General features: G+C 45.1%; 2 protein-coding genes across 2 annotated transcripts in view; one reads left to right on the forward strand and one right to left on the reverse strand.

Moving 5' to 3' along the window:
- Nucleotides 1-7993: 7993 nt before the first annotated feature.
- Nucleotides 7994-13299, reverse strand: TXNL4A (thioredoxin like 4A). The gene is made up of 4 exons (XM_063450485.1): nucleotides 13233-13299; nucleotides 11934-12107; nucleotides 10852-10955; nucleotides 7994-8752 (listed from the first exon to the last, which is right to left on the reverse strand). The coding sequence occupies exons 2-4, from the start codon at nucleotides 12084-12086 to the stop codon at nucleotides 8581-8583; spliced, it is 429 nt and encodes a 142-aa protein (XP_063306555.1). The 5' UTR covers nucleotides 12087-12107; nucleotides 13233-13299; the 3' UTR covers nucleotides 7994-8580.
- Nucleotides 13300-13403: 104 nt separating this feature from the next.
- LOC134608652 (glyoxylate/hydroxypyruvate reductase B-like) overlaps nucleotides 13404-20972 on the forward strand; it is a 59468-nt gene continuing 51899 nt past the window's right edge. The window contains exon 1 of the mRNA XM_063451662.1: nucleotides 13404-13565. The gene's annotated coding sequence lies outside the window, so the exon portion shown is untranslated. The remainder of the gene's footprint in view (nucleotides 13566-20972) is intronic.

A 20972-nucleotide genomic window follows, 5' to 3' on the forward strand; every position in this document is an offset into this window, starting at 1 on the left:
TGCTGCCTAGCGAGCTACCAACTAAAGGAGGACATCCTGAGACAGGCCCGAGAAACAGACCGGGTCCTGTTGAACGGCACACCCCTACAACTGTACCCTGACCTGTCGCCAGCAACACTGGCCTACAGAAGGACACTTAAACCCCTGACTCGGGTCCTACAATCTAACAAAATACGCTACCGATGGACTTATCCCTCAGGACTACAAGCTTCCACTCCCAGCGGCTTATTTATGGTGAGAACCCCAGAGGACCTAGCAGACCTGACTACAGAACTGCAACTACCGCCTATTCAGCTCACATGGCCAGACCCGATGGCATTCTACTCCTTCCACCCGGGAACGGTCTCACAACCCCGCAGACAACGGAGAACCAGAGCCCAGACCATACGCCAATCAGGAGCAACCTCTTAAGCCGAGAGACATTTCTACCTCTGATCTCAACTGCAAGTATTTAATACGCTCCATGAACTCAGAGACTAAGACCACCCATGCACCACATACAAGACTTTTTCCTTTTGTTCCACTAGACTCCACTTGACTCATTACAACAAGTAACAGGGGGGGGGGAGGGGGGGGGGATGGGGGGAGGGAAGCTACATGCCCTGAGGCAGCCTGGGACCCCGCTAGAGACAATTCCGTGAGGGACAGATAGCTCACACCCGAGCAAATCCTAACCGGCCCACCATCACCACCCCCTAGTCCAGACGCATGACCTAAGTCGACTTTAGCGAACCCCCCCCTGGTGGAGGGGTGAGGGGGGCGTCCCTGGCTGGACCGTACCGCAGAGGCGACACCGCCCTGCAAGGAACCGGTGGGGGAGCAGAGGCGGGGGCCGATGCTGGTGCGGTTCACCCGGGGCACGACCCCCCTCCTTGATAGCAATAGGGGAGTTAATTCAACATTAAAACCAGAGGGTTTGCCCTGTGGCAGCCTGGGACCCCGCTAGAGGTACAACTCCGTGAGAGACAGGTAGCTCACACCCGAGCAAATCCTAACCGGCCCACCATCACTACCCCCTAGCCCAGACACACGACCTAAGTCGACTTTAGCGAACCCCCCCTGGTGGAGGGGCGAGGGGGGCGTCCCTGGCTGGACCGTGCCGCGGAGGTGATACCGCCCTGCAAGGAACCGGTGGGGGAGCTGAGGCGGGGGCCGATGCTGGTGCGGTTCACGTGGGGCACGACCCCCCTCCTTGATAGCAACAGGGGAGTTAACTCAACACCAAAACCAGAGGGCGGAGGACGAGCACAGGGCCTACCTCGACCTAGGGATGGGTGCCAGACGCTAAAGAATGCAAACTTGAAATCTGAACCCACCCCCGACAACCGCTAAAATCACGGACGGGGTACCCCCTCCCATCCACACCATGAGAGTCGCATACTGTCCTAACCTCCTCACAAACCAAGGGAACAGAATAGGACTTATAACCGTAGAGTAGCATGGGAAAACCGAAACCAATCCTGAGGAATGGGGAAGCGGGACTTTTTCTAAGGTAGCTAAATTGTTCAATATGCTTGTTTAATAAGTTCATTTAAACTGTTATACTTGCTTAATGTGTTCATTACAACTATTATTGTTTGTTGATGCCCACTGACTTGCCCACACGCCACACCAATACCAAACGCCCAATGACACAAACCCTACCCACTGAGGGCCTCAGGCCAATACGAGTTTAGGACGAGGATGAAACTAACAATCACTCACCCACCACCCACATTTGAAGCCGCAGGGGGGCTGGAGGTTCCAGGTGAGACCCGACACACGAGAGCCAGGGGTGTGAGGGCACGGGAGGCCACACAACCCCGGGAATCCCGGGAGGGACTCACACGGAGACCCTCGACCTCCTCCGTTTTCCCCAATAGGAATAGAGCGCCCACAGATAGGTGGACGGGACTTGGTGGACCACTGGTGGACCCCACCACTCCTTGTCCCCCGACGCTCGACCTTTAAACAGCCACCACCGAGTGGCTGCTTGGTTCACTGTACATAGTTTCCCCACCTAGATTCCCTTTCCCTTCCTGCCCCGTACCTGTCCTCCCCCCCCTTCCCCCTCCCTCCTTCCCCTCCTCTACCGGACGACCCGACTGACCCACGACACGCACTGACCGGACCCGACACAGACAAGTACACACACCCCACGATGACCGACGGATCACTACTACCGTGCGACCTCACTGTCCTCTCCATAAATGCCAAAGGGCTAAACAAACCGGAGAAAAGGTCAGGAGCACTGAGGGACTTTCACTCGCAGAAAGCATCTGTAGTAATGATACAGGAGACCCACTTTAGAGATGGGGACAGGCCCAAGCTGACTAACCATCACTTCCCAACAGGATACTACAGTGACTTCCACGAAGGAAAATCCAGGGGGGTGGCGATACTATTTAATAAGAAAATACCGTTTGTGGAGAAGGCAAGCATGACCGACAGGGAAGGGAGATTCCTCTTTGTAAAAGGCACAATATCCGACCACCTTTACACCTTTGCCACTTTATACGCACCGAACTACAAACACTACCGCTACCTAAAAAGCACTCTGCGGAAACTTCACGCTTTCACAGAGGGGGTCCTCATAATAGGGGGCGACTTAAACGTTGCCATAGACCCAACCTGGGACAGCTCCACGGGCACCTCCCACCTCCCCAGACAACACCTTAGAGCAATAACCTCCCTACTGAATAGACACAGACTAATTGACTGCTGGAGGGCACATCACCCGGACGAACGGGATTATACATTCTACTCCCATCCCCACCGGACATACACTCGCATAGACTACTTTCTCACCACACACTATCACCTCTCCTTAATACGAGACGCAAAGATAGGAGTAGCGACTTGGTCAGACCACGCTCCAGTCCTTATCACCCTCCGATCCCCGCTTCTTAGACCCGCAATGACCAAATGGAGACTGAACGAATACCTGCTATCACGCCAAGACATGACCACACACTTTGACAGAGTTTTGACCGAATACTTTCAGGACAACGCACCAGAGGACACCTCACCGACAATCAGATGGGAAGCACACAAAAGCGTCATACGGGGACACTTCATACAAAAGGGTGCAGAACTCAAGAAACAACGGGAAGCCCGAATCACAGAACTCATAACAGACATACACAAACACGACACGCTTCACAAACAAAACCAATCCCCGGCCCTTCACACACAACTCCTACAACTGCGACGAGACCTGACCTCCCTGATCCAGTCTAAACACCACAGAGAAGCCCTTAGACATAGGGCCTTTTTTTCCCTACACGGCAATAAGAGCGGCAAGCTCTTAGCCAGGATGCTGGCGAAACGACGCCAAATGACATACATCAATAAAATACGAGACAAACAGGGAGTGACGCGCCGCCTACCATCCGAAATCATGCAAACGATAAAAACCTACTACTCAGAACTCTACTCGCTTCCCCGACCGAAGTCGGAGATGGCGGCCGCCCACCTAAAAGACTCCATCCGACAATATCTGCTGACCCATAAACTACCCGTACTAGATCAACAGGTGGCCGACCAGCTTGATGAACCCTTCTCAATTGAGGAGCTATCGAGGGCGATTAAAGGAACTAAACCTGGCAAGAGTCCGGGCCCCGACGGCCTGCTTCTTTGCTACTACAAGCACTTCGCGGATAAATTGTACCAACCTATGCTGGCCTCCTTTAACGCGATTAGAGAAGGTCACCATTTCCCCAAACAGGCGTTGACAGCACACATTACTATCATTCCAAAGGAGGGCAAGGACGCGGAGCACTGCGGGAACTACAGGCCCATCTCCCTCATCAATTGCGACATTAAGTTGATGGCGAAGATGCTTGCCGGTCGCCTGCAACCACACATCCCCGCACTGGTGCACCCCGACCAAGTCGGTTTTGTCACAGACCGTGAAGCGCGAGACAATACCATTCGAACCCTTGCCCTTATGCACAACAAGACCTGTGACGCCGGAGGCCTTCTCCTTCTGTCCACGGACGCGGAGAAGGCCTTCGACAGAGTGGGATGGGAGTACCTATTCCAGATCCTGGGTCAAATAGGTCTGGGACCCCACATGCAGGACTGGATCACAGCCATGTATGATGGGCCCACGGCTCATGTCATAGTAAACGGGGCACTGACGGACGAATTTCCGATATACAACGTCACCCGTCAGGGTTGCCCACTTTCCCCACTGCTCTTCGTCCTTGCCCTTGAACCCTTTATGATAGCCATCAGAGAACACCACGACATAACGGGCATACGCACAAGAGACACACATCACAAGGTGGCCGCATACGCGGATGACCTCCTCTTTTACGTTACGAAACCGGAGATCTCCCTCCCCAACATTCTGCAATCCTTCAAGACATTCGGACACATCTCCAACCTCAAAATAAATTACTCCAAATCCCACATACTGAATGTAGACTTACCTGACAACAGAATTACCCCCATCCGCCCCAGCTTCCCATTCCAATGGGCAGAACATAAAATACGTTACCTAGGCACATGGCTAACTAGACAGAAAGAAGACATATACAGAGAAAACTTCTCCCCTATGCTGAACACTTTCAAAAGGGAACTGGCCGAATGGTCTCACCCACATATATCGTGGCTGGGAAGGGTTCAGGTAATTAAAATGAACCTTCTCCCACGATTGCTCTACCTATTCCAGACACTCCCCATAACAATCCCTAAAAGATTCTTCACTGCCTTACGCACGCTGACTAGCGCGTATATATGGAACGGGAAAAGACCACGTATCAAGTACCAGACCCTCACTCTACCTAAGGAGAGGGGGGGGTTGGCCATCCCCGACTTCTATCTATATTACATGGCTGGACACCTACGGAGGGTCCTAGACTGGACCAAGACCAACGTCCACAAACAATGGAAAACGGTGGAAGAGACGGAGACAGCAGGGCCGGTGTCGACCCTACCATGGTGCTCCGGAGGGGGCCTAGGCCGGGGATGCTCCTCTCTGGCGCAACATACCCTACGGGTATGGCACAGAGCGTCCCGGGTACATGGCCTCACCCGACACCCCTCACCCTTACTACCACTCATCCATGACCGAGACTTTCCACCCGGGCTGGATCCAAAGGCCTTCAGAGACCTCATACACAACCCAATCCCCAGACTACACCACATACACACACATAACGGACGGAAAACACTCACACAACTGACGGAATGTACACACCCCACATTCATGCAAACTTTCAAATACAAACAACTTTCGAACTACATTGACTCACTGCCCGGAGGACAGAACTACGCTAGGGAACCGACCACCTTCGAGGACTACTGTATCCAACCAGACCCCCTTCCCCACAGCATTTCTATCCTGTATTCACTGCTACAGAGGGAGACCCCCACAGAGACTCCAGCCTTTAAGGGAACATGGGAAACGATCCTGGGGAGGACATTTACAGAGACAGAATGGGACAAAATTTGCTATCTAACACACCACTGCTCCACCTTTTCGAAGACGCAAGAGACGGCATTTAAACTATTGAGCCACTGGTACCGCACCCCACACAGATTACATGCCATAGACCCCTCACACTCCGACCTGTGTTGGAGATGTGGAGAGGCTACAGGCACCACACTACATCTATGGTGGGACTGCCGTAAGATAACACCATTTTGGAAGTCTATTCACGATATCTTGTCGAGGTTATCAGATGCACCACCACCGCTGGACCCAGCGGCGATGCTGTTACACCACACGACAACACCCAGATCTAGATATAAAAAATCCCTGACAATTAGGATCCTCAATGTAGCAAAGCAGATCATCCCTCAATACTGGAGACAGGACAGACCCCCACCCCTAAGTTCAACCAAATGGAGGACCTCAGGGCTATAGAAGAACTCCACTCAGGAGCCACCAATACCACAGGGAAATATATGGAGACCTGGACACACTGGATAGTAACCACCATACAGACAGACTTCACCACTCACCTGGAAACGGGAGACTCACACGACGGGACGGACTGACCCTACCACCCCACCCACCCAACCTACCACAGAGCTCATACCTTCAGAATCCCTCCCCATCCCCTCATTCCCCCCCCCCTCTAACATTTCCCACATCCTCCATTAAGGCCGTAGGCAAATACCCCGACAACACAGAGATACGTATGATTACTGTACGAAGGCTCAGGCAGCCACGTAGACACACAAGGCTCACCTACGGTGACTTAGAGATGTTTGGAACACTTGGTTACCCAACCCCCTTATCCAATGAACCGCAGCTACATTCGTTTTGTATTTAAGCACCATGACAACTACTAGGGGCAACCCAATATGTAGTTAAACCCAGAGGGACGCACGAATGTTTTACCAAAAACTTAACCAAGGTTCACTTTTGTTAGGACCTGCGTGTCCACCACTGTTGGGGGCCTGCGTGCTCCACTCCCAAACTATATTTTGTAGCACATGTTGTGCTTTGTTTGCCTATCTTAAAGAGACCTGCGAGTCTCGATTTATATATTGTTTATAACGATTGAGACCTGTGAGTCTCACATTGAATATATAAAACTGACAATAAAAATATATTTACAAAAAAAAAAAATCCTACTGCTAAAATAGGGCGTTCGGTTATAAATATACGAACGGCCCTCGTGTTGGGCAAGATTTCGCATATAACCCAACGTTCCATGATTAATGAAAACTACACTAAATAGTAGAAGAAAATATAACTTCTTAGTGTTCGTGCGTATAGAGGCGTACAAGTGCATTCGTGCGCATGTTCCCAAATGCCCACTAAAACCCAAGTGAGTTATAAATAGGCTGGAATTAGCCTAAGGATAGTAAAGTATCCTAACCGTTCGCATAGCCGTGAAATGCAGAAAACCCCCCAGATATATACGAATTGAGAGTAAAGCACAGAGCCGACTGAGGAAGCTGCTAAGCGCCCATAAATAAGGCGGCTTGACTATTCAGGTAAACTAAGGTATTGTCACGGTTCTCACCTGTTAGACAGACAGCCAGACGTGGTCGCTCCTGGAGTTCCCAACAGGGGACTTGAACCGGGGAACTTATCAGTCCTAGTCCTGCTTTCTGCCTCTGAGCCACAGCAGCTTTACACAGAGACTACTGATTCCGGTCCTGTTCATCCTGGCATGGCTACTACACCGGGGGCCGCACCTTGACTTGGCTGTGTCTCACCTGACTCTGATCGGTCATCAGCAGGGTATTTAAACCCAGCCTCGCCCTGTGCTCAGTGTCAAGTCTTTGATCTTGTGTTCCTGTTTTGTACCAGTGTTCCCGTTTTTCTACTTCGTATTATTGACCCCGGCTTCTGACTCGTTTATTCTGACCTCTGGCATCCTTTGACCTCGGCTATCCCTCGACTATCCTGCTGGTTCAGTCCTTGCCTGTCCTGCGTATTTGATACTGCGTCCTGCGTATTTGATACTGCATCCTGCACAGCCCCCGTGCACAGACCCACAGGCCAGGTGAATTCTTACCTGACCACCTCGGCCTGTGGCTATCTGCAAGGGTGAGCAACATATCTGCGCTACAGACTCCCAACTCAGGTAAGACCCTGACAGGTATAGTTTACAAGCTTCCTTTTAGGCATACAGATTCATACCAGCAAAAGCAAGGATAGGCTGAATGCAGTCATTTGACACTATCTACAAATCACAGCTACCCATTGTGGTTCAGGATAATGGTTCCTCATAGATGTATAACGGACGCCTCTTATTTAGCATTAAAAGATCAAAAATGGTTTAATGCTGAATGGAGAAAAAGTACCAGGGGACTCCAGACTCTATAACCACTTAAATGAAATTAAGCACTTATGCTGCTTGCAAAATTCAGTTAACACCTTCCTTTACAGGACAACTGCCATCAATTTTTTTCTTTTTTTTCTTTACAAGTTTATTACAGTTAATGAAACATCTGGAGTGCCGAAGGGGAAAAAAAAATAAAATAATCAATATACATAATTTGAAAAATAAAGTTTAATTAAATGTAACAAACTTTAAAAAAAAAAACAGTGTAAAGTTGTCCTTTAAACATAACGGACATGTTTATCACAGACCTTTAAATATAAATGCATCTGCTTTGAATGGTTGAATGGAGCCTATGTTTTGTTATAAGTTGCCAATAAATGTTCTTTTTTTTTTTTATTACATGTTTAATGACCTGCACAGTTAGGATAGAATTGGTCTTGTCCAGTCATCAGCTTTTATGCTGTGAGTACATGGTTATTAAAAGGTTGATCCGTATTTACTTGTTCATTATTCTTGGGGTGTACATATTTTCGAGAACGCAAACAAAACAATACAAAATATACATTTAAAAAAAAAAAATAACAAATAATATATTTATTAGTCATACATCACAATAAAATATTTGAAACAAAATGTTTAAGGCTTCAACCCATATAAAAATAGATCAGAAAGCTTGTAAAGCTAATAATACGATCTACTAGCCCAATGGTATCGGCGGCATAAAAATGATTCATACCTTTGAAGTTCTTGACAGTTGCCCATGAGCAAAACAAAAAAATGGGTCTATGAGTTCAAGTCAAAGGACATAAAAATAATAATACATAGTATTTGACAAATCAAGGAGAGATCAGTATCTGTACTTGGTGGAGTAATCTTTCGGAGACACTACTAAACCTCTACCTTTTCGAGCACCTCTGTAAACCGTTTCTACAATGTCAATCATTTCTTGCTTGTCTTCCATTGCCCAGTTTATTTTGTTGTTGTTACCAGTACCCAAATCAATCATTATGTGCTTGTTCCTGGTGGACAAAAAAAACAAACATATATAAATATGAATGTAAACACATTAGGTGGGGGACTTTTACTCTCCTACTGAAAAACACGGAAGACGGAAGAGTGGAACCCAAAAAGATTCAGGTTTCTCCCTGTAGAAAACCTGTGTTGATATAAGGTGTAACATGCACAATTTTGTTTTAAAATCGCTATGCAATATAAAACATTTTTGTTTACATCAACGTTAATAGGGATGAAACATATATGGGAATCCAATGTTGCCTTTGTTTATGTTCAATGAAGAATTTCTGCCTCACCTGAAACCAATAATTTAAATTTTTTTTCAAAAACAATAATTAAACTTTTTGGCAAAAATGCTGGGGAACAGTGAACAGAAAACGATCTAAAATTAAATTTTAACCCCTTTTGTAATATTAACTAAACAATCTAAAAGATGTGGTGGCGTCAATTTATCTAGATTCTTTCTCACATCCTGTTGTAATAGTGTAGTAAAATGATTTCCAATATAGATTATTAAAAGTAAAATGTATTTCAATACTTAAAGGGACACTCCAGGCACCCAGACTACTTCTGCCCATTGGAGTGGTCTGGGTGCCAACTCCCACCACCCTTAACCCTGCAAGTGTAATTATTGCAGTTTTCATAAACTGCAATAATTACCTTGCAGGGTTAAGTCCTCCTCTAGTGGCTGTCTATCAGACAGCCACTAGAGGGACTTCCGTGTTCTTAGAACAAGAAAAGTGTTTTAAACTACGCTGGACGTCCTCACGCTATGTGAGGACCTCCAGCGTCGCCGAAATCCCCATAGGCGTCCATTGCCACGTATGCGCATTAGGTCTCCCCCGCCGGCGGGGTAGGAGGGTAGGCTGAGCCTGACCCAGCGCAGAGGGACATCGGTAAGTCACTGAAGGGGTTTTAACCCTTCAGCAACTTGCGATGGGGTTGGGAGGCAGAGGGGCACTGCTGTGGCTGAAAGGCAGGATAGCAGGCCCAGGGACATCAAAGGACCCAGGTACAAACCTCCTGTTGGGCACTTCTGGCCATCTGCATGTCACGGTGAGAACTGTGACAGTCTGCCAGTGTATGTGCGTGTGTGTCAGTGAACGTGCCTGTGTCTGTATGCGTGTTTCTGAGTGATTGTGTATGTCTGTCAGTGTGTCAAATCAGTGAGTGTGTGTTTATGTCAGTGTATCTCAGAGTATGTACCTGTCACTGAGTGGCGGTGTCAGTGTGTGTCTGTCAGTCGAAGCGCATGTTGGCCTTGACAGGAAGGGGTTAGGCAAATTTAGATTAGGGAGGGTGCCTGAGTTTTATTGTACAGAACACTGGTGAGACCTCACATGGAGTACTGTACGCAGTACTGGAGACCATATCCCCAGAAGGATATTGATAATTTAGAGAGTGTTCAGAGAAGGGCTACTAAACTGGTTCATGGATTACAGGATAAAATACCGTACTTACAAGGGAAGGTTACAGGAATTTAACATGTATAGCTTGGAGGAAAGACGAGACAGGGGGGATATGATAGATACATTTAAATAGATAAAGGGAATCTACATAGTAAAGGAGGAGACTATATTTAAAAGAAGAAAAGCTACCACAACAAGAGGACATAGTCTTAAATTAGAGGGGCAAAGGTTTAAAAATAATTTAGGAAGTATTACTTTACTGAGAGGGTAGTGGATGCATGGAATAGCCTTCCAGCCGAAGTGGTAGAGGTTAACACAGTATAGGAGTTTAAGCATGCGTGGGATATGCATATAAGATAACTATAAGATAAGGCCAGGGACTAATGAAAGTATTTAGAAAATTGGGCAGACTAGATGGTTCTCATCTGCCATCACATTCTATGTTTATAGGGTCCTGCAGTGCCAGGAAAATGAATACGTTTTCCTGGCACTGGAGAGTTCCTTTAACTGCTGAGGGTATCAGCAGCAAGACAACTCTTACCAATCTGAAAATGAAAACATACGTTTATTTTGCCGAGATGTAACTGGTCTCAGTGACTAAAAAAAAAACCCAGAGTATACCAAAACATCCAAGATATAAGACAAGCAGGGGCGTCACAATTATAAAACTAAGCACAAGATATAAGGAGACTCACCTGAAAAAGAACATAACTGTACATGGATCATACAATTCGTACATCTTGTTGAAATCAGGTACTTCTGTGATATCCACAAGGTAAATAACAGCAAAGTTTTTTACCTATGAAGAAATAGAAATCCAAATAAAAATGTTATAGAAATATGACACTACAAATAAAATGCCATCTGTAGTGCTAGTCACGTTGCTAATGAATGTATAAGATAAAAACAGTATGAGACAAATGATATACAAGTTTTCTTCAATAATCCAGAATTCAGCATATACGAACATAAACATCTTTGCACACCAGTGATATAGCACAGCTCAGTACTAGATTAGAGTGTTAAGTAGTAAAATAATTATTTCTTTACTATTGCATTAATCACTTTTAGCAAAGCAGTCTTTTTTGTTTGTGACATAATTCTTGCTGTTTAATTATCTATATGACATTTTGCTATAACTCAAGGTTTTAATCCCTGCATTTAGATAAACTTTGGAATTGCAGCCATTTCTTGAGCATTTCAAACCTAAAAAAAAAATCTTTATTAAATACTCATACAAATATATGTTCACTCAAATAGAAACTCAAAAAAGTGTTACTAAACATGGTCGCAGCTGACAGAGTGGAGCTCAAGGTATTGATTTAACCTTTCTTGCACCAAAATGACAGGACAACCTATGCACCCCTATTTTCAGGACAGCACGGCAGAAGAAATTAAGAAAGAAATACAACAACTTTAATTACAGAAACAAACTTTAGTCTATTTAGTCCATAAGGGAGACATTAATTGAACAGAATCAAGGTACACATCTCAAAAGGCTCTCAAACTGAATCAACTAAAGAAAGGTGCATACAAATATATGATATCACCAGGTTCATTATTATTTTATTATTTATATAGCGCCAGCAAATTCTGTAGCGCTGTACAATGGGTGTACTGTGCTTATCGCCTTGACTACAAAAACATAGGTTGAGAAGTCCAATCTATTCCCTGATTGAAGGGGAGGTCACTAAAAGAGCTTTCAGCACTTTAGTGATGTCCATTCTAGAAATATATAACCTTATATGCTCTATTTATTGTCCCATAAGACACTCACCTTCTCAGCTATGCTGTACAAAACTTCATCCATTTTCATACAAGTGGGATCCCAATCGTGCCCAAAACGAATAACAAGAACACGATCTTCCTCCGACAAAATAGCTTGGTCTACTTGCCAGCCATTGTGCAAATGCGGAAGCATATAAGACATCTTGAATAATGTGATCTAATCCTATGAAAAAAAATATAACATGAAGGCATTTTAAACAAATACTACGTAAGTCTCCAAGAACATGTGTGAATTGAAGATGAGTTGCCACTCCTGAAATGTTAGCACAGTCAGAGAGCTAACTAAACATTTGATATTGGTTGTGCTAATTGTTTTTTGTAAGTGCTTTATATTTTTTATTGGACATCAGGAAAGTGTGTAAATTAGTTGCAGGTGCCAACCAAGATCTTCACTATACCTGCATTAATCTTAATGCATGACAGAGTTAGATACTCCTGCATCACTTGAGCCTCACACGCTGCCTGAGTAGAAGTGATTGATACCAACTCATCTCTCTTCCTTAATAGAGGCTAGGGGTATATTTATCAAAGTGTCTTGAAAAGCGAGAATTCAATTCCATCATTATTTTTAACATGCTTATCGAAGTGATCTAGGTTTAAGCACGGAAATATATATGACATAAGCGGAAACAAAAATAAATAAACTAAATAAGAAGAGGCATTACTTAGGATGTTTGAATGACTCTTTCAAATTCAAGTAGGGATACCATATGTTTTGCACATTTGTCAAGGGAGCAGTACCCTAGAGCCTATCCTGGTGGATCAAGTGCATGGGAATTGAAAAAGGAACGAGTCATGTAAGGACTATACAGTTCCACTAACCATTAGCTAGTGAAATTTTATTTTCTGTGCAGTTTCAGAAGAATAGAGTACAATACCCCTCCCTCCCCCAATACTCTGATCAATATTCCTAAAATGGCAGAAATTGAGTTTCATGAAGAGTGCAATTTTAGTTAAAGTGTAGTAATCACCAGCAACAACATTCCACGATGAGAATATTCCGTGAGGAAAACATTCCACGATGATGGCTCCAGTTATATAACATTACTCCATACAATGTCTGAGCTGTGCATGCAGTAATCACACACAGACTGCAGTTTTATTATGAACATCTCAAAGCAACACTTGGAGCTCGATGCATGGACTCTAAAGCCTGGAGCTAAATCTCCTCCACCACCAGATTAAAACACACCAGCCCATTCATATCATGAGAGGACATGGTTATATATGTAAATATTCCTAGTCCACGTATTAGTACCATATTACCCTCTTTTTGCCCCAAACTTACCCCCAAATAAGACCGATGAAACACTAACTGGCACAGCACACGGCTCTGACGTGCTATGCTGGCGACGCGCACAGAAAGTGATGGAAATTGCCAGAACACGCCCACCATGGCCGCCATGATGAATGAGGGCAGACCCCCAACCCCCTCTGGTCAAACAGTCTCATATCATTCAATAATCGTATGCTATGTAGATAAATTTATTCTAAACGCAACAATAGGGAAAATAACAGCAAAATGTAACACACGGACATTGAGTTTGCCCAAATCAATGATGGCCGCCTGGGCGCCCTGACAGAGAGGGCGGGATTAGCTATAAGCAGCGATCAGCAGTGGGTACGTAGCTTTACATTGATTTTGAATTCCTAATAATTCAGACTTTCGTGTGTAACACGGTTTAAAGATGTAAAATAATAAAATATCACTGCATTTTAGTATACATTTTGATTGGACTAACATACTTTTGAAACAAAGGTTTGGGAGATCATTCCGTTATAACAACTAAAATAAAATGCTTTACATCCTTTGCTGCATCTACTGTATATTGTTTTAATTTTATACAGTTGGTGTACAAACATTTCCACGTTTAATAATAATAAAAAAGCATACATTTTAACCAATGGAGAAACATAAATTAGTTAAAGGGTTCCGCTTTTAGAAGTGCTCATGGTGATAGGAGTCTGTATGGGCAGCGTTTCTGCTTGAAACACTGCATTAACCACTGCCGCAGAGACGTCCTAGGAATGGCAGATGGATTACTGTAGAATTTGGTAGACTTAGAGTTGTGGATAAAATGCATATTGCGCAGTCTGTTGCTCTTCATCAAGCATGTCAAACTCGCGGCCCACAATAGACATCTTTGCGGCCCAGCGAGCCGCGAGTACATGCTTGGTGTTAAAGCAGAGTAGGCACCTGTTTTCTCCAGATTGCAGGTGCCTACCCTGCTAAAATTTACCCGGCCAGAGGAGAAGAAGGTTGTGTGTTTGTCAGTGAGTGTGTCAGTGAGTCTCTGTGTGTGTCAGTGATTGTCTGTCAGAGTGAGTGTGTGTATGTCTGTCTTTGTGTCAGTGAGTGTCTGTGTGTGTGTATCAGTAAGTGTCTGTCAGTGAGTGTGTGTGTGTGTGTCAGTGAGTATGTGTGCGTCTGTCAGTGAGTACGTGTGTCTGTCAGTGAGTACGTGTGTGTCAGTGAGTGTGTCTGTCAGTGAGTGTGTGTCGGTCAGTGTTGCGATGGCCGCGGCTGGACAGTGGAGGACCTGGAGGTGCACGGAGGCACGCAACGCCACGTAACATTCCAACGTGACGTCGACGTGCTCCACCTATAGAGGGTTTTAAGAAGTAGCAGGAGGATCCGCTTTGGCACAGGGTGCGGACGGCGCCATTTGGGGTATACCAGAGGCCGGACTCTGGAGTCGCATACTGGCACCGGCAATGTGAGTGGAGGCTGCTTGTTGGCTAGAGGGGGGTGCTGGGATTTAGTAGATGGGGGACTGGGATTTAGTAGAGGGGCGTGCTGTGGTTTAGTAGAGGGGGATGCTGTTTTTTTTTTTTATACTGTACTTTTCAAAATAAACCTACGTTTCCATGAAAATTTAAATTGTTTTTTTTTTTGCGGCCCACATAAACTTAAACCTCATTTATTTGGCCATTGCTAGACTTTGAGTTTGACATGCTTGCTCTACATAATTCATTTTCGGCGCTTTCAGAGTGTAATGGTGTTATGGAGACAAGCTCAGGCAGCAAGTGTAGTGGTGTTATGGAGACAGGCTCAGGCACTGTGTGTAGTGGGGTTGTGGAGACAGGCTCAGGCAGCAAGTGTAGTGGTGTTGTGGAGACAGGCTCATGCAGCAAGTGTAGTGGTGTTGTGGAGACAGGCTCAGGCACTGACTGTAGTGCTGTTGTGGAGATCGGCTCAGGCACCGAGTGTAGTGGTGTTGTGGAGACAGGCTCAGGCACTGACTGTAGTGCTGTTGTGGAGATCGGCTCAGGCACCGAGTGTAGAGGTGTTGTGGAGACAGGCTCAGGCACTGACTGTAGTGCTGTTGTGGAGATCGGCTCAGGCACCGAGTGTAGTGGTGTTGTGGAGACAGGCTCAGGCACTGAATATAGTGGTGTTGTGGAGACCGGCTCAGGCACTGAGTATAGTGGTGTTGTGGAGACCGGCTCAGGCACTGAGTATAGTGGTGTTGTGGAGACCGGCTCAGGCACTGAGTATAGTGGTGTTGTGGAGACCGGCTAAGGCACTGAGTGTAGTGGTGTTGTGGAGACAGGCTCAGGCACTGAATGTAGTGGTGTTGTGAAGACAGGCTCAGGCACCGAGTGTAGTGGTGTTGTGGAGACAGGCTCAGGCACTGAGTGTAGTGGTGTTGTGGAGATATTCTCAGGCACCGAATGTAGTGGTATAATGGAGACAGACTTGGAGACTATGGTGAGGCGTGATAGAAAGCAGTTGTTCTATCATAAGAGGTGTGGAGCTGGACAATAGTGGTCTTGTGAGATGTCTTCCTGGAGCTACTGCTCACAGAGACAGGAGACGTATTTGTAATATTGTTAAGCGAGCAAAGCAGGAAGGGGAATTGGATGTACTTGTCCATCTAGGGACGAATGACTTGGCTTGCAATGAGGTTTCAGAGGTAAAGAAAGTTTGTGTTTTTGCCAATGTTCGCATAACACTCAGAACGGCAGGCGGATGCATATTAGGGACTTTAACTTGTGGCCTCCTGAATGGTGTCGTGAGCAAGGATTTGGCTTAATTTCTCATGGTAGCTCTGTCTGGAATGGTAATAAACTGTACAAAAAAATGGTTTGCATCTTTCTCAAAAGGGAACAAATGTTCTCAGTGAGCAGTTCAGAGGTTTTGCTAGGATGTATTTAAATTAGGATGGGGGGCAAAATGGTGATAAAACATCAATCCAGTTGTCCCCCAGAACAAGGAGAGAAGGTGTCAGTAGCAAGTGTGTTAAAAAATGATACGTTTAGAGTCATATCTACAAATGCTTGCAGTTTAGGAAACAAGATCCATGAACTTGTGGCAATTATGGCAACTGATATTGTAGATTTAGTCACTGTTACTGAGACATGGTATAATGAGAAAAATGACTTGGACATAGCAATACAAGGGTACTCTTTATACAGAAAGGACAAGGAAGGCACGAAAGGGGGAGGGGTGGCCCTGTATGTGAAGGATAGCATAAAATCTAGCCTAATAAAAGTTAGTGAGGCGAACATAGAGTCCGTTTGGGTTATGTTGGAATTTGGTAATCACATAGTAACTCGTGTAGGTGTGATTTATAGGCCCCCAGGACAAATAGAAGAGTTAGATAATATACTAGTTGAGGAAATAGCTAAAATGACAATGAAGAGGGAATTTATCATCATGGGTGACTTTAATCTTCCTGATGTGAATTGGAAAACCAAAATAGCTGCTTGTGCCAGGAGCACACATATTCTAAACTCCCTACTGGGATTATCTCTAAAACAAGTTGTTGAGGAGCCAACACGTAAGGAGGCCATACTAGATTTAGTGTTAACAAATGGAGATTTGGTATCAGATATTACTGTAGGTGAAAGTTTAGCATCCAGTGATCATCAGTCAGTGTGGTTTAATATAAGAACAGTGACTCCTAGCAAATTAAGTGCCAGCAGGATGAAGATAGAAGCGGCCGCTAGGAATATATTGAGGTAAGTCAAACTTAGCTCCCCTGCAACCTGCAGCCACTTGATCCACACCTGATTTGGGAATTTTCTGGGATCTTTCTGAAATATGCGATCCGCTTAATGTCAATTCTGTGCACTATTTACACCTGTTATTAGTTTATTGGCAACAGGTATAGCAATTACTAGTACCTGCTTGTTTATGTTACCAAAATTTAAGAAATTTAGTTTGCTTAACCAATCATCCCACAGAATCATGCTCTAATGACTTTGTGATTCCCATCCAATAGACTAGGACACTGGTAAAGGGGTGATTGACAAACTGAGTTTAAATGAGAGGATTCGTTTACTAACAGAATGACAAAGGAAAGAACAAAACATGAAGCTGTGAACTGGACAGGTTGAAAAGACCAACAGAACATAAGAAGACTGTGCACAAGAGTGGATAATATCCCAGGCAGATTTATTTAAGCATGCAGTGCAAAATTCCAACCACAAAGATTATTTTTCAAGCCCAAACAGTGCTTTTGTATGCTTCAATATTTTTCTTGTGGTGGCAATTGGATTCCCTTTTGTTTTAATGTGTGCCTGCTCATTTGTATATAATAAAGGTGAAAAGACTTTGTCTTCAGTGATGCAAAGTCTTTCATGCATTTAAAGAGGTACTTCAATCATCAAGAACACTTCTGTTTTCAGAAATAATCATGGTGGTAAGAAGCTGAATGTGCAGAAATGAAATGTTGCCTATACAGAGTAATCTGCACATTTGTGCCAGGGGCTAGTTTCACCCTTGGCATATATGACTTATGCAGACCAGAACTCTATTCCGGGCTGCCTCATGTTAAATCTGTGCAAAAATGTATTTCTGTCGTAATGCCAGCAACAGTTGTAATGTGCTTCTTCCCTTGCAGGCAGATGTGGGAGCACTCCTGCAACGGGAATTCAGTCTGGGAGCCCAGGCACCCCCCTTCTGCACGATCCGGCCTTCCAGGGCCATGTGATAGCCGACTCATGCCAGCAGAGGAACTACCTGAGCTCTTAGGCTGTCCCCCTGCTGCCTGTAAAAATGTTTTAAAATGTATGGGGACACTGGTCTATTTCAGTACGCCACAGGGCACCTGGGAAAAAAAAACGTAAAATACAAAACAAAAAGAAATCTATAAAACTTAAAAAATAAAAAATACAAAAATAATAAAATAAAATAAAAAGGGGCAAGACTCCAACGCAACACGTAACACAAACCCATTAGCAAATTTATTACCAATGGCAAAGGGGGCAAGCGCTAACCTCTTCAAGGCACAGTAGCACCCTGCTCAAGCCAACACAGGGATGTAACCCCCTATAGGAATTGGTAACCGTTAAGCCCTTGAGGAGTGCAGATGATGGAGAAAAAAACCAATACAAATAAATAAAATGAAATAAATGCATAAAATTAATCACTTAAAAAAAAAATATATATATATATATAAATATACTGATGTTGAACAATCTCCCATCACGCCCCCAAAGAATATTGGGGTGCGCCCGGGAATATTTCTCCCTCCCCTATTTACTGAAAAAAACGCTCCTCATAACGGCCACTATTAACTAGATGAGAGTTCCCGAGAGAAACAAAGAATCCTTACTGGAGCACCCTGCCTGGAACATACTACATTCCACGGCACCGGAGGGGGAGCCTAATTACCGATAGAGCAGGTTTCGATCCAGCATGAAATACATTAAAGAAGGAACCGGAGAGGGGAGTGCAACAGGCATAGGATAGCGGGGATATGAACTACAAAGCTAAAAGATCTTGAATGAGTAACCACTACAGGGTTAATGTGAGTACTATGCATAAATGCGCAGTGGAATGTAATGGGGAGACGCCAACCCTGACTGGCGAACATGTTTTCGCCAAGCAGGGGGGGCACCCACCTCCGATCTGATCTGGCAATGTATAAGACCAGATTATTTTGTTATTGTTTATGTATAATATATTTGAATTCTCATACTTTCTCTATTTTTGAATCTATCCTACACTTGAATGATCTCTACCCTCACACTACAGCCACCTGCGTTGCCAGAGTGGAGGGTAACAGGCCCTACCACAGACATGCCCCGCGCTTCTAAGGTGATTCTTATAACATTATATCATGACATTGAAGGTACTATCATTTAACGTCAAAGGACTAAATTCCCCAAACGCAGACTGCTCCTGAAAGATGTCAAAGCTAAAAAAGTTGATATTGCACTACTGCAGAAGACACACCTCCCCAGATCAGCTCCCGTCAGATTGACAGACAGGACATATACGACAGTGTATGAGACAAGAACGTTGCGCAAACGAGCAGGGGTGGCGATCCTGGTTCATAAACGGTGTCCACTCCAAGTGACGGTCACCCAGACAGATCCTGAAGGGTGCTACATTTACATCGGATGCACCCTCTATAACACAAAAATACACATATTCAACGTATATGCCCCCAACGAACCAGATTCAACGTACTGGGCAATTTTAGAGACACTGGTCTCTGGTGCGGGAGGAGTAGTGGTTATAGTTGGGGGTGATTTTAATGCAGTACCAAGTCCAGCGGCTGACCGCAGCAGTAAACCTGGCACTGTGAGGTCTCAGGGACGAGGGGGACAAGACAAATTACTACACACATTCCTGACACACATGGGACTGCTGGACGTATGGCGCTTACAGCATCCAGACACTAGAGACTATACATTCTACTCGACACCCCATAACACCTACTCTAGAATAGACAATATATTTCTAAATGGGACAGGGATGGGCAAGACAATACACTCAGAAATAAACAGCATCACCTGGTCAAACCATGCGGACATAACGGTCACCCTCAGCAAGCTACAATACAACTCAAACTGGACAAGGAAACTTAACACCAACCTCATCAAGGATGCCACTGTCCAAGACACAAACTGAACAGCTCTCAAAGGGTATTTCGAGGTCAACACACACCCAGACGTGAGTCCCACCATGGTATGGGCGGCCAACAAATCCGTTATCCGTGGACACTTCATAAAATTACCCATACATAAGAAGCACACCAAAACACTAAATTGAAAGAACTTAATGCCCTTAGACACTCGATCAAAGAACTCTCACTTGAAGATGTATCCCGTTCGATCTTATGGTCCAAATGATTATTCTATGAGAAAGCAAACAAAATGGACACCCTCCTAGCCAGAGTATTGCAACCTAGAACGGGATACAAACCGGTCACCAAAATACGCACCGACACTTGTCATCTGGTTACAACACCAGCTGCTATTAATGAGGTGTTCACGACATACTACTCGGGCATCTACAACCACTCGCCTCACCTTGCAAACGACAATACCAAATACACTGCGGACATACATAAGTTTTTATCAGACCTGAGGGTGATGGGGAGGAGGCAACAACACTGAGGGATCCAATCACACAAGAGGAGGTGGAGGTGGATAGTGTCTCTCAAGGAGGCGGCCGTAGCATCTCTCAAGGGGAACAAAGCCCCAGGACTGGACGGCTTTGACTTTAGCTACTATTTTAGGGACGACCTCGCTCCACACCTCACGACCTTATGCAATCACTTCATGCAAAAAGGAACACCTGACACGGACATCGTCATGGTCAACATTATACTGCTACCAATACCTGGAAAAGACGATACCCTAGCCCCAAGTTACAAACTGATATCGCTCATTAACACCGACCTCAAGGTATTCGCAAAAATGTTAGCATCTAGACTGATGCCCCTCCTCCCGCAACTGATCCACCCAGAACAGGTGGGCTTTATACCTGGGCGACAACTGTATGAAAATAACCAACGGGGAGTAGACCTGATGTGGCACATGGTGGAATATAAGATGCCTTCTCTGGTGCTCTCATTAGACGCAGAGAAGGCATTTGATAGGGTGCTGTGGCCATACCTATTCCACCTGCTCTAGTTTCAGGGGTTTCCAGAACCCTTTGTGACGGCCATAAGGGCCCTGTACACGGACTTACGAGCACAGACATTCATAACCGACACGGACCCCATTCTCATTAGGTAAACGAACCAGACAGGGTTGCCCCTTATCCCCACTATTATTTGCACTGACG

This window comes from Pelobates fuscus, chromosome 4 (assembly GCF_036172605.1).
Source record: "Pelobates fuscus isolate aPelFus1 chromosome 4, aPelFus1.pri, whole genome shotgun sequence".
NCBI classification, from domain to species: Eukaryota; Metazoa; Chordata; class Amphibia; order Anura; family Pelobatidae; genus Pelobates; species Pelobates fuscus.